The sequence below is a fragment of the Myotis myotis genome, unplaced genomic scaffold, assembly GCF_014108235.1.
Source record: "Myotis myotis isolate mMyoMyo1 unplaced genomic scaffold, mMyoMyo1.p scaffold_m19_p_16, whole genome shotgun sequence".
In the NCBI taxonomy this organism is placed as follows: domain Eukaryota; kingdom Metazoa; phylum Chordata; class Mammalia; order Chiroptera; family Vespertilionidae; genus Myotis; species Myotis myotis.
The window spans coordinates 24,559,220-24,571,625 of NW_023416320.1; the positions used below are offsets into that span (position 1 = coordinate 24,559,220).

Below are 12,406 nucleotides of genomic sequence, written 5' to 3' on the forward strand. Positions count from 1 at the left end.
ATCCATACATGTAGTTTACAAGGTTCTCAGCATTTAAGTTTGCAGACTCACAACCAAGGAAACTGGGAGGAGTTCCAAAGGAAAGTAACTGCCCCCCCCCCGCACCCCCTCCCCCCTCCCGCCCTCCACCCCCAAATGCAAAAATGTTTGGAAAATGTATTGTGCAACAAAACACAAAAAACAACCTAATAAAACATTTCTTATTTGGGGAGGGGGGGGGGACCAAACAAATCAGAACTAATAAAGCAGTTGATGTCAGTTTTCATATAAATTAAGGACTATTTCCTTAGTAGAGGAGAATAATGTCTCTGTTTCTAATGATATTATTAGAAAGGTCAGAGCAAAATCAATAGAACCTAGATTTTTTTAAAGAATCAGCTCATCAGAGAAGTCCAAAAGCAAGTAATAACTTGGCCATGGAGCTGTGGAATCTGCACCTAGTGGTCTGAAGTGCAGGGTTGAGTGTCATCTTTCTCAGAGAGTTTGAATGTGATGCTGCCCCAAGGCATTATGGGCAGCAAACAAGGTATCGTCCAAGTCCTACATAAAGTATCGGGCTTTAGGAACAGAGCAGGTGGGATGGCAAAAGTCTCCAAAAGTGCTCCAGAAGCCTGTCTATTCTACTGACTGTTCTAGTATAGAAGAAATATGCCAGAAAGCGATTGTAGAGCCACACTGAGCAGGTGATCCCAAGTAGGATTCCAGAGCAATTTTCCACTTGCACAGAGAACTGGGAATAAAATCCAGGTAGACCACAGTCACTATACGATATGATAAAATAAAAAAATGCCAGAAACTGTGCAAGATAGATAGATAAATGCAAATTAAAAAACCAACACTTTATGAACATGCACAATTTCAGCCCAGGTACCCGGGCAGTGAATGCAGGAATTGACAGTAAGAAACAGAAATGATGAAGATTAAAGACAAAAAAACAAAACAAAACAAAACAAAAACGCCCAGCCACAAATATTTCCAAAATCAGGTAATGACTGCAGCAGCTAAGAACCTTCTTGTATGGAAACAAGAGTCACGCTGGGTGTACGCATCATAAAATTGACGGTCATTCAAGAAACAAAACTCAAACCCAGAGTTTGGTTTGGCAAAAGCAGGGTATATAACAGTAGGGGTTGATCTAATCGAGGCTAGAGGACCCAAAAGTTGCATACCTGTCTTCAGACAAAGCTCATCAAAGTCATGGCAGCAACTGCTGTAGCTCTTACACAGGTTGTCACACCGACAATCAGGAGGGCCAACCTCTTGAAGTTCAAAGCATCTGCCCTTACAAGATCCAGAGGTGTTGGTCCAGGGGGAGTCTGATAACACTGCAAGATACAAGAGACAAAAGAAGTGAGTCATGTCACCGTGGAGGGGTGGCCCTGGGAAGCGGTGCAGTGCAGTAATACAGTCACACTCTGGCTGAGCAGCATGGCTCTGTCACCTGCTAGCAGGTTGTTGAACTTTCTTGTGCCAGTTTCCCCATCTGTAAAGTGAGGGGATTAATAAAAGTAACTCAAGGTTATAAAGAGAATTAAATGAAACAATCCATGCAAAACACTACCAGGCGGTCAGACATTGAGAGAGTGTAACAAATGTCGGCTATTGGGTTTATGCTTTTTACAATTATGACTACAAATCTGTGAGGGTTAGTGTCTCTGTGGATGTGAATGATGTCAGGACAGAAGAGAACTTCGATCTATGTACTGAGAGACAAGAGCTCATTTCCCTATTTGAAAATCCATAGCTTTTTTTGTAAGGAAAATTGAGCCTACATGTTCTGAGAACAATCTGACCACAGGGGATTGAAACAGAGATTTAAGATTTCTTCCAGCCACAAAACCTATACCTGTAACCTGAGTTACACAAACACAAATTCCACAATCTCAGCTTGTCAAAAATAAATTCCCATTCATTGTTTTCATATGATCATTGCATAGCTAGAAATCTTAAGAATCAACTAAAAGTTAAATGGAAGTTACATTCATCATACTACTTAAAAGATAAAATATCTGGGAATAAATGTAATAGGACCCATGTAGAACCTACATGAAGAACACATTAAAACTTTACATAAGGATATTTTAAAAGACTTAATTAAATGGAAAGCTATACCATCTTGGAGGTAAAAAGATCCACATTATAAAAATATCAGTTCTTCCTAAATAAACCTAAAGATTCAATGCATTCACAATAAAAATAGAAAGAGGATTACTTGAAACTTGAAAGAATATTAAATGTTTATAAAAAATAAATATTGAAAAAATAGAAAAGAAAGAGTAGTTTGAGGAAGACTAGATGGTAAAATATATTCTGAAGTTAAATAATTAGCATAGATTGGTATTAGAAAGTAAGTAGATCAGTGTTGGGGGTGGAGAGAGGAAATAGGACCAAATATCTGAGAATTTATTTTATAATGCAAGTAACATTTTAATTTTTTAAAAATTTTAAATTACAGTTTATATTTAATATTATTTTGTATTATAAAGGAAACATTTTAAATCAAAGGAAGAATGAAAACTTAATCAGTAAGTGAAAGAAGGATTAATCAGTAAGTTGTGCTGGAATAACAAGCTGTCTGAAAAAAAATTAAACTGGATCTTCATCCTAGCTTACAAAATAATTACCTTCTTTTGAACAGAATGTATAAGCAGTGTCATGCCTGTTGCTAGAGATAAATACTTTTGTAAAATACAATACAATTCAGAAATATCTATCAGTTCTTAAAATGCATATGAGTCTTTCATCCAGAAATTCCATTACTAGAATTTACCTCTCATACATATTTGAAAAAATTTGCTAAGATATATGTACAAGAACCATTCTAGCCATAAATGAAATATTTCCTAGCCCTTAAAAGAATGAGCAGTTCTGTGTAGGCTAATATGGAAAGATCTACAAAATATCTAAACAATTTTTTTTTAAGATCAAAGTACAGCCCTGGACAGTGTGGCAAAATGGTTAGAGTGTCAGCTGGCAGCTAGTCAAGGGCATGTACTTTGGTCACAGGTTCATTCCCCACAATGGTCAGAAAGCATGTTAGGGGGCAACCAATCGATGTCTCTCTCTCTCTCTCTCTCTCTCTCTCTCTCTCTCTCTCTCTCTCTCTCTCTCCCCCTCCCCTCACCTCCCTTTCACTCTCTCTAAAAATCAATGGAAAAATATCCTCTGGTGAAGATTAATAATAACAACAATAACAACAAAAAGATCAAAGTACAAAACAGTGTTATAATATTACATATAACTGAGATACAAAGAGCAATAAGGAAAACAATCAAAAATAAAAACAGAGCCAGAGATAGCTAGTGATGAGGGAGAAGGAGAGTGTGGGGGCAGAGGCATGGAGAAAAAGGGCAAGTATGCATAACTTTTTAAAAATAATCTTTTTGTTCCTGTAATGAAATATTTACTGAAATTACATTTGGGGAAAATAACTAACAAAGAGGGAGACAAAGAGACTTTTAACGTTTTTGTTTGCTTATTTACTAGTACATACTTCTGTCTCTCATGTGTCTATGTATATATGCATATATATATAATATTTATAACATAATATGTATTACATACAAATACCCTAATAAGTGTTGTTTATGCCATGCTACTTGTAATTTTATTTCTTTATTTACATGTTTATAATCTTTTAATTTTTTTATAATCAATATGCATTTCTTTTAAAATCAAGAAAACAGAGGCACAGGGGAGAACAGATGCTAAATGACATTTCTAGGTTCAGCGAAGCCATTTATCTGAACATCCTGTTCATCCCTTACTCCTCTGTCCTCTTTGAAGTCAGAATCACCCTGTTTTAGCCTTTATGGCATCAGATCAGTTCAGCTAAAGCAAACAGATTCACTAGACCATGAGATGTGAAACGCTTTTGCATGGTTGACTGTGGGATGTTGAAATGCATACAAACCAAGCCAGTTCCGTTTAGGAACTAATGTCAGGTTTCCAAAGCAATACCTTCCCTCTGGTTCATAAACCACATTTTTCTATTGACTTTGGCCAACCTATCAACAGTGCATGCTGGACCATAATTAACTGAGGCGAGGGGAGGAGGTGAGATTAGACAAGGGGGACTGAGATGTGAAAAAAGGAAAACTAGAAGAAGTCTTATAATAAAAATAAAGAGAAGGAAAATGCTTATGATGGAATTATTTATTTTTAAGAGTACTGCTTCGACAGAATTATTCCAACAGTCATCTAATAAATTCTGAGTAGCATTCATTCCCATGAGCTGCATACATTAATATGCTTCGCTATGCTTATAGCTAAGATTATAAGAGATCTCAAAATACATTGCTTACAGTGGTTTACTTGCCCTGTCTCCTCTTCTTTATGGTGCCCCAGCAGGAATTTGAAATTTTCCTCTATTCATGTCCTTTGCTTTTCCTTCATCTAATCTCTTCACTATCTTTCTTTACTTCGAAAATACCTAATGAATTTTTGCCATTTTTAAACTTTCTTCATTCTATCAATGTGACTTTTTCTATTTTCTTAATCATTCTCTAAATTTGTCCTGCACTTTGTTTTTGAAAACAATTGAATCTCATTCAATAGCTGGCTCCTATCAATTACAATACTCCTTTCCAACCCTTAAACCAGTGGTTCTCAACCTTCCTAATGCCGCGACCCTTTAATACAGTTCCTCATGTTGTGGTGACCCCCAACCATAAAATTATTTTCGTTGCTACTTCATAACTGTAATTTTGCTACTGTTGTGAATCGTCATGTGAATATCTGATATGCAGGATGTATTTTCATTGTTACAAATTGAACATAATGAAAGCATAGTGATTCATCACAAAAACAATATGTAATTATATATGTGTTTTCTGATGGTCTTAGGCGACCCCTGTGAAAGGGTCGTTCGACCCCCAAAGGGGTCGCGACCCACAGGTTGAGAACCACTGCCTTAAACTGAAGACAGCTTTGTTAATAAAGCTGTCCTTACACTCATAATGGCAATATCTATCTCCTAAAAAATATTGTACCCAAGACTGGGTTACCAACAGCTTTTGGATCGGAGTTAATTCCTGGGTGTGTGTGGATGAGGGACACAGATGTCAAAATCCACTCGTGGCTGATGTGGATTCGGGTGACAAAGGCAGGAAGAGAAGTGGGAAGATGGATCGAGCCCTGTAGTACTTCGAATCCAATAACCCCAAGAATTTGAACTGCTGCACCTTTTTAAATAATATAAAGTGGTACAGTAGAACAGAATGAACTTTGCCTTTGCAGGGCCGAGTCCATCCTTGGATCTTCTGTCATAACAAGCTCCTGCCCCTACTTTCTTTGCGGTTTGTAAGTCATCCTCTATGCCCAGGTTCCCTAGCCTGCTCCCCACTCCGGGCTAATAACAGATTTCAGGACTTCTCTTTTTATTGTACCTGATTCAATGGCCAAAAATGGAAAGATTCCCTGCCTTACTACAAATCTGAATTCAAACATCTGTAAAGCCTTCGTTTATCTAACCTAAAAACCAAGAGAGTATGGACATGAGCATTTTGGCTCTATAATGTATTGAAAGGAGTCATGAAAACTGAACGATCAATACACTTGTAGTATCCCATAATTTTTATCTGAGATTATGACTGAGATGTCCATAAAAGCTCAAAACGAAAAAGGAACTTAAAGTAAAATCAACAAAAAAACCATAAAAGAAAAAACCCTCAAAAAAATCAAATCAGAAATGTGTGTAAGTATGATGGAGGTTTGGAATTTTGTACGAGGCATTTGCCAATACTTTTATGAGATTAAATGTCTACTGCTGCCTTTTTAATGACACACTTAAATGACGTTACTTTACTTCAAAGATACACGTCAGTTCCAGAATCTTAAAATATAAAGGTTACAGGTCTCTAGCGACACTTTTTGTTTTTAAACGGGACTTAAGATTTTAAAACCTGCATATATGTACATCTATGATATGCATAAAAACAATGTTCTGCTTCCCTTATTTTTCACAGTAGCATGACTTGGAAAAACACCAATGTGAACATGATTTATTTCCTCCAAATTCATAATTTTGAGAAAACCAAGGGAAATAATTTTTAATTTGTTAAATAAGACCTTATTTCTGAAGCACTCCATCTTAATATATATATATATATATATATATATATATATATATATATATATATACACACACACACACACACACACACACACACACACACACATACACAGAGGTAGTGATGTAGAATTCTGGTGCCATCTATGCAGTTAAAAATACTATTGCTATGAACCTAATTGGAAAGAACCTAATTCATGACAAGAGTTGTGACTTAACATTACTTCCTCCTGGACTCCCAATCATATTTCCCTCCAAATCTCCCTGCAAAGCAGAAACTTCCAGATTTGGATGATGGCCGATAAGAGAGGCAGTATTTAAGCTTGAAAACAGTTAGCTCAGCTCAAAGCTGGATGATTCTTCCTTCTAAGTTTTGTCTGGCCCTGAGAGCAGAGTTTGAGATAGGCACCCTATCTGTTCCTCCTGTTTCCCGTGGTTCTCAGCTGGAGTGTTTCCTGAAAGTGAGAGCAACTAAAGCTTTGAACCAGCTCACAGCCTGTTATGCTGCCTCCTTTTCTAAGAGCATTGAAACATAACGGTTCCCCTGCATATGCCGGCCCCGTCTGAAGTATGGAAGGCAGGGAAAGGTAGCAGGGGACATGGATGGCATTCAAGATGTCACCCAACTCTAGAATGTAATACTGTCTATGCCTCTTCTGGATCATGTGACTCATTCTTCCTGGGCATACTTTCTTGCATCGAAGTTGCCATTTTCCCTTGATATTTTTTACCTCATATCTTAGCAAGCAGCACCCTCATACAGGCCTGTTTCCCAAATTCACCTCTGTCTGTAAATACCCATTCCTGCCAGCACCACTGTTTCCTCCTCTGACAGGTGCTGGGTCAGAGTTCACAGACAACGTGTTAAATAAATAAGTCCACCTGGGACGTTTCAAACACCTGAACTTTCAGTGTGTGGATAAATGCAGTGTCCTCATGTAGAAAGACCTCATAAGCTGCAACAAAACAGAGTTCTATAAACTTCAATCTTAAAAGTAAAAAATGTGAATTTAACTTCTAAACCACTCAGATCACATTTGTGATGGTAGTCAGTAGTGTGATTCTGAATGATCTGCAAAGCTGCTGCAACACAGTGAAACACTCTCCGTTTGTTTTTTTAATATACCTTTATTGATTTCAGAGAGGAAGAGAGAAGGCAGAGAGAGACAGAAACATCAATGATGAGAGAGAAGCATTGATTGGCTGCCTCCTGCATGTCCCCCACTGGGGATCAAGCCTGCAACCTGGGCATGTGCCCTTGACCAGAATCGAACCTGGACCCTTCAGTCCGCAGGCTGACGCTCTATCCACTGAGCCAAACCAGCTAGGACAACCCTGTCCTTTTTTAATCACAACTATTATCAAATTGATGAGAAAAAATTTAAACACTGGCCTTCAAACATAATTGAAGGTCAATTAAATATATCATCAAATACCAAACATCTTGTATTGTCATCTGCATTAATACGGCATTTTGTTTTCAAAACTCTTTTCTGATAGAGAGGCAACATTATCCCACTTTTCTGTTTGGAAAATCTAATCTCTAGGCCTACTTTGAGCTTGCAAAGGCCTGGCTAAAATTTTAGATCATCTGAATATAATTACAGGACTGTTTTCATTAACAAAGGATTTTTCACATTTTGTAAATAGGCTCCAAATGATCTATATTATGTTCTTTTTAAGACATGATTTTGGAAGAATTGATACTTTATGTTGACTCAAGATTCTATGTTGAACTTGATTGAGGACTGAAATTTCTGTTTTTGCAAATGAGATAGGGGATTCTGTATAGTTTTAAGATAACTGAAAAATTACTGCACCAAAGCTCCCTGTAACAAAGAAATGAAATATCTGTGCCCTCCTTAGATTTGAATTCAGGTCATTTCAGTCCATTGACTAACACCCCTGATTTCTACACTAGGTGTAACACAAAGCCCAATGACATCATGAGATTGTTTTCCTTACAGAGGAGGGTTGATATATCCGCCAGCTTTGCAGCTTCCTACTAGCCCATCTTTTACATAGCTTTTCCTTCTCATGGTAAAAAGAGATTCTTAAAGTTATCAAATGAGGAGGCCAGGGGATTGTCAAGGGCGGGGAAAAAAGGGACACATATGTAATACCCTTTGTAAGACTGTAAGCAATAAAATAAAATTTAAAAAAAAAAGAAAAAAGTTATCAAATGAACATGAACCATCTCATTCCTCTTATTATTGTCTGATTTCTCTATGATTCACAAAGAAAAGCTTTGCTCATAAAGTTGTTAGAGAAATTCATTTCATATTTATATCTGTGAATTTCATTCACACTCACATACTTTTAACTTTCATGCTACTAAAAATGATAATAAATTGAACTGAGCTTTCAGGTTTACTAACCAGCCATTCACAAGCTTACAATTTCCCTTCATCTTTAAAGTATTAAGTTTCTTATACTTCAGAGGATATCCCATTTTTCACCAGGAGACTGAAAGAATATCTATCACAAACTTTAGTAGAATAGACTCCACCACAACACCATAAACACACATGGATGCACATGTAATGAGTGCACACATACTTGTATACACATAAATTCTCTTGCTGTCTTAAAGGTGAATCAAGCTGGCTGCATCAGATGTAGGTATGGGACAAAGATGTCAAGCTAAATGACATTTATCACTTACATTGTCTTTGAAAATGTATTTCAGCCATCTCATTTACCTGATTGCCCATTATATTTACCCAACAGAATTATAACTGACTCTGCTCATTTCACATCTTCTAATAAATCTATACATCTTTTGTGATCTGGTAGAAGACACCCTATTCCACCATGACTTCCAATAGATCACCAGGTCCTAACAATAAATCCAGCTAACAAATGTGCTAGTTAATTAATTATAACAGACTGTTTGCACTGCAACAGCCTTGAAACTAGCAGCCCAGTCCATAGTACAGCAGTTGCATGTGTGTAGAATGTCCTCAGCTATTGCTGAGAGCTCTGAGGAACGACATTTACCAAACAAGGCACTGTGTGCTTCTGGATGGGAGATCGTGCTCTGATCAGTCTGAAGCTGGCCATACATTAATACCCTTTGTATTCCTTCTATTTTGTGAAACAACCTAGAAGCACTGAGCTTCCCAGATTTCTGTGAACATCAAAGTATTGCTGAACACAGGCATGGCTGTCTTTCTTCCCAGGATCTTGTTCTAATATCTATAGAAAAGTTCACCCAGTGTTTTCTGATGTGAACTCTTTGCTGACAAAATAACCAGTCACATGTGTTATTTGAAGGAGGCCTTTTCTAGGCACATATTGCCTTTAACAAGATTAAAATGCTTCAAGTCTCTGCACAATGCCTTCACCCATTTTCCAAAGTGCATCTCTGGTCTTGACTAAACAGCAGATAAGCTCCATCCATAGAAAAATAAAAAAGTGTGCCAGCATACCAAAATCCTAACACTCAGACTTAAACGGCATTGTATCGCAAGACTAAGCTTCATATAGATAGACTTTTCACTAATAAACTATTCTAGAAGACACCATAGAGGCCTAAAATAATAAATGATTTCCTCAAATAATTCAAGAAGCAAATATTTTGTAGTATACTTAAGATCACTTAGATTTATTAATTTGAATATAGATCATATTATTTTCCCAGAAGTAGCATTATTGCATTAGTTCTTGTAGCTGTTTCTTATAATGTATGGAAATAGTTTGTTAATAACTGTGGCCTACACTTTCCAAGTTGTCCAGTAGAGAGCACATACATTCAGAGGCAATGGCACAGAATTCATAGAACCATGGGCTTTTTTTTTTTTTAATCCAGTAGAAAAATTAGAAATCATCTAGACCTGCTCCTCATAGTACAGCGAAGGACACAGACTTCACAAGTGACTTGCCCAAGACCACACAGCAAGTTACATGAATTCAGGCTGCCAAGTCCAGGACTTTCATGACTGTTTCCCAAAAATAATGAGTGGCTGGATTTTACACATTCCTTAAGGAAACAGCTTGTAATTATCAGTTTTAGCCAAAGTGCTATATTAATACAAAACAGGAGAAAGTTCCCTGGAGGGTGCATTGGAAAGAAACAGCAGTGGGCTGCCGGGCTGCTAGCTTGCTCACACGACCATCCTAAGCAGGGGTCCTCAAACTACGGCCCGGGGGCCACATGCAAATACAAATATTGTATTTGTTCCCGTTTTGTTCTTTTACTTCAAAATAAGATGTGCAGTGTGCATAGGAATTTGTTCATAGTTTTTTTTTAAACTATAGTCCGGCCCTCCAACGGTCTGAGGGACAGTGAACTGGCCCCCTGTTTAAAAAGTTTGAGGACCCCTGATCCTAAGGATCGGCTAGACCCTGCCCCCTCCAGTCTGTGCAGTTACAGTCAGTGTTAATGGGAGTTATACTTGTCTGGAACAAGAAAGAGAGGTCTTTGAAGAGAGCATTTGTTACCAATAAAAACAGGATTCTACAGCCCAGTGATCCACTCTTCTCTCCCTTCACCCCCCAACAGAAGACAACTCATTGTGTCCATTTGGTTCCCTGGGGGTGCAATTTTTATTATTTGTTTTCTTGCTTTTCACCCCAACCACACCCCACTTCAACTCACTAAACTACTTCTCATATAATTCTGGCATGACACACAAAAGTAACTTCTCAATAGAAGGAAGACTTAGCAATCCAACAATATATGTATCATAACTTGGTGAATACAAGCTCTGCTGGCTAACCAGAGACAGGTGATAGCCTTTTATAGCAGCCAGGTCAAGAAATACAGAGAAATACAAAATGCACAGGAAGGCAGACAAACATGCTGAGATGTCAGGCAAAGTCAAGAAAATATTGCCCCCTAGAGTACGCATTACTTAATATGTAATTTTTATTTATAAAACCATCAGCAGCTCCAATTTCCAGGAAATTAACCAACTCCTTACTTAAGACCTGGTCAGTTAAGCCCCCTCCATCTGCACAAGGAGCTCCTTTATAAGAACTTCCACACTGCTTGGGGCGTAGTGTATTGTAAAAGGAAACGCTTTCACTTCGGTTCTATTAGCTGAGTCGAGGTACACTGTTAAAACTTACCTTTCTCTAGGCCGAAAGAAAAACCAATGAGCTCAAATTTGAAGCACCTCCTTTTTAAAAAATCTTTTTCCTATTTTAGGTAAATCTTAATCTGCTAGTTCTAAATTTCTGAAGTTTCTTGAAGTCAGCTCACTGCCTTTTTTACTCCCACTCCTCTTTGCCCCCAAGTCAGAACCTTCTGGAGATAAGCACTATATCCAACGCCACAGGATAATCAATCCGATTCACGTATCTCCAATATTAAAGCAGCACCTGCTCTCACCACTTCTATTTTAGCCTTGTCTATTAACAAGAGTTTTAATTTTGTCTTAATATGTATGAATTGCAGTGCAGAAAGAATTAAATGGCTAGTTATCATGAAGACATCATAAATGTTCTCTAATTAAAACCGCGTTCTCTCACCTGATTGATACACAGAGCTGATTTTATTTTGGAGAAATTAAGGACTAAATTAGTTATACTGCAAAATTATTTAAAGATGCCTTTCTCACTGAGCTTCTATTGATGACCTAGTGTATAACACTTTTAAAAGGTTGAAAATGCAGATAGTTGCAGCACTTACCTGTAGGAGGGCCTTCATCCCAGCCTTCTTCCCTCTTGATTCGATTTGCTGCAAATCCCAAGCAGATATTGGCTCCAATAGCAAAAGTGAACAGGGACATCACCTAAGGGAATAAAAAGATCAAGTTGTCAAATAGACAAGGCTGCATCAAATTCTAGGAAGGCAAATGCAAATGACTTCAACGTCACCACCTAATTCCACAGCTTCCAAAATGCACCATCAAGTGCTGTCTTCATTTCTTAAAACAACAAAAAGAAAAACAAAATCTGGAGCTGCTTCTGAAGACCAAGCCCTGCCATTCCACCTTCCTCCTACCTGCCGCGCCTGGGACACGCTGCTCCTTGCCATGGCAAAGGGTTCTTGGAAAGCCTTTTGCAGTGTGTTCTCTTTGCCCACACTGAATGCACTGCTTTTTGGGGCTCTGAGCTCAGTCTATTAACTGCATGTAATCCCACCTGGGAGGTTGACAGGCTGTTCTGATTTGTCCAAAGCTCGATTGCATCACAGTCTGTTCACAAATCACAGCCCTGAGTTAAAGAGGCTGGAAACATCAGCCTCCTTTTCTCCACCCCCTTATCGGTCCCTCCCCTAACACACACACTTTCATGTGGTTTCCTCTGCTAACATGAGGGTTTCTTGGGTTGCTGGGGCCAATAACAGCTCATGTTCATTTTCCTTCCCTCACAAAAACATGGTCTTTC

At 38.0% G+C, this 12,406-nt stretch overlaps 1 protein-coding gene across 6 annotated transcripts in view; it reads right to left on the reverse strand.

The window, feature by feature from the left end:
• Positions 1-12,160, reverse strand: part of ENPP2 (ectonucleotide pyrophosphatase/phosphodiesterase 2) — a 77,206-nt gene extending 65,046 nt beyond the window's left edge. For 5 of the 6 annotated variants that reach the window (XM_036338139.1, XM_036338138.1, XM_036338136.1 and 2 more), the window contains exons 1-3: positions 12,021-12,160; positions 11,706-11,808; positions 1,170-1,325 (exon numbers count right to left, since the gene is read on the reverse strand). In XM_036338139.1, coding sequence (XP_036194032.1) covers positions 1,170-1,325; positions 11,706-11,808; positions 12,021-12,053 — 292 coding nt within the window. In that variant the 5' untranslated portion in view covers positions 12,054-12,160. The remainder of the gene's footprint in view (positions 1-1,169; positions 1,326-11,705; positions 11,809-12,020) is intronic. The other variant, XM_036338140.1, reaches the window with a different exon arrangement.
• Positions 12,161-12,406: the final 246 nt, after the last annotated feature.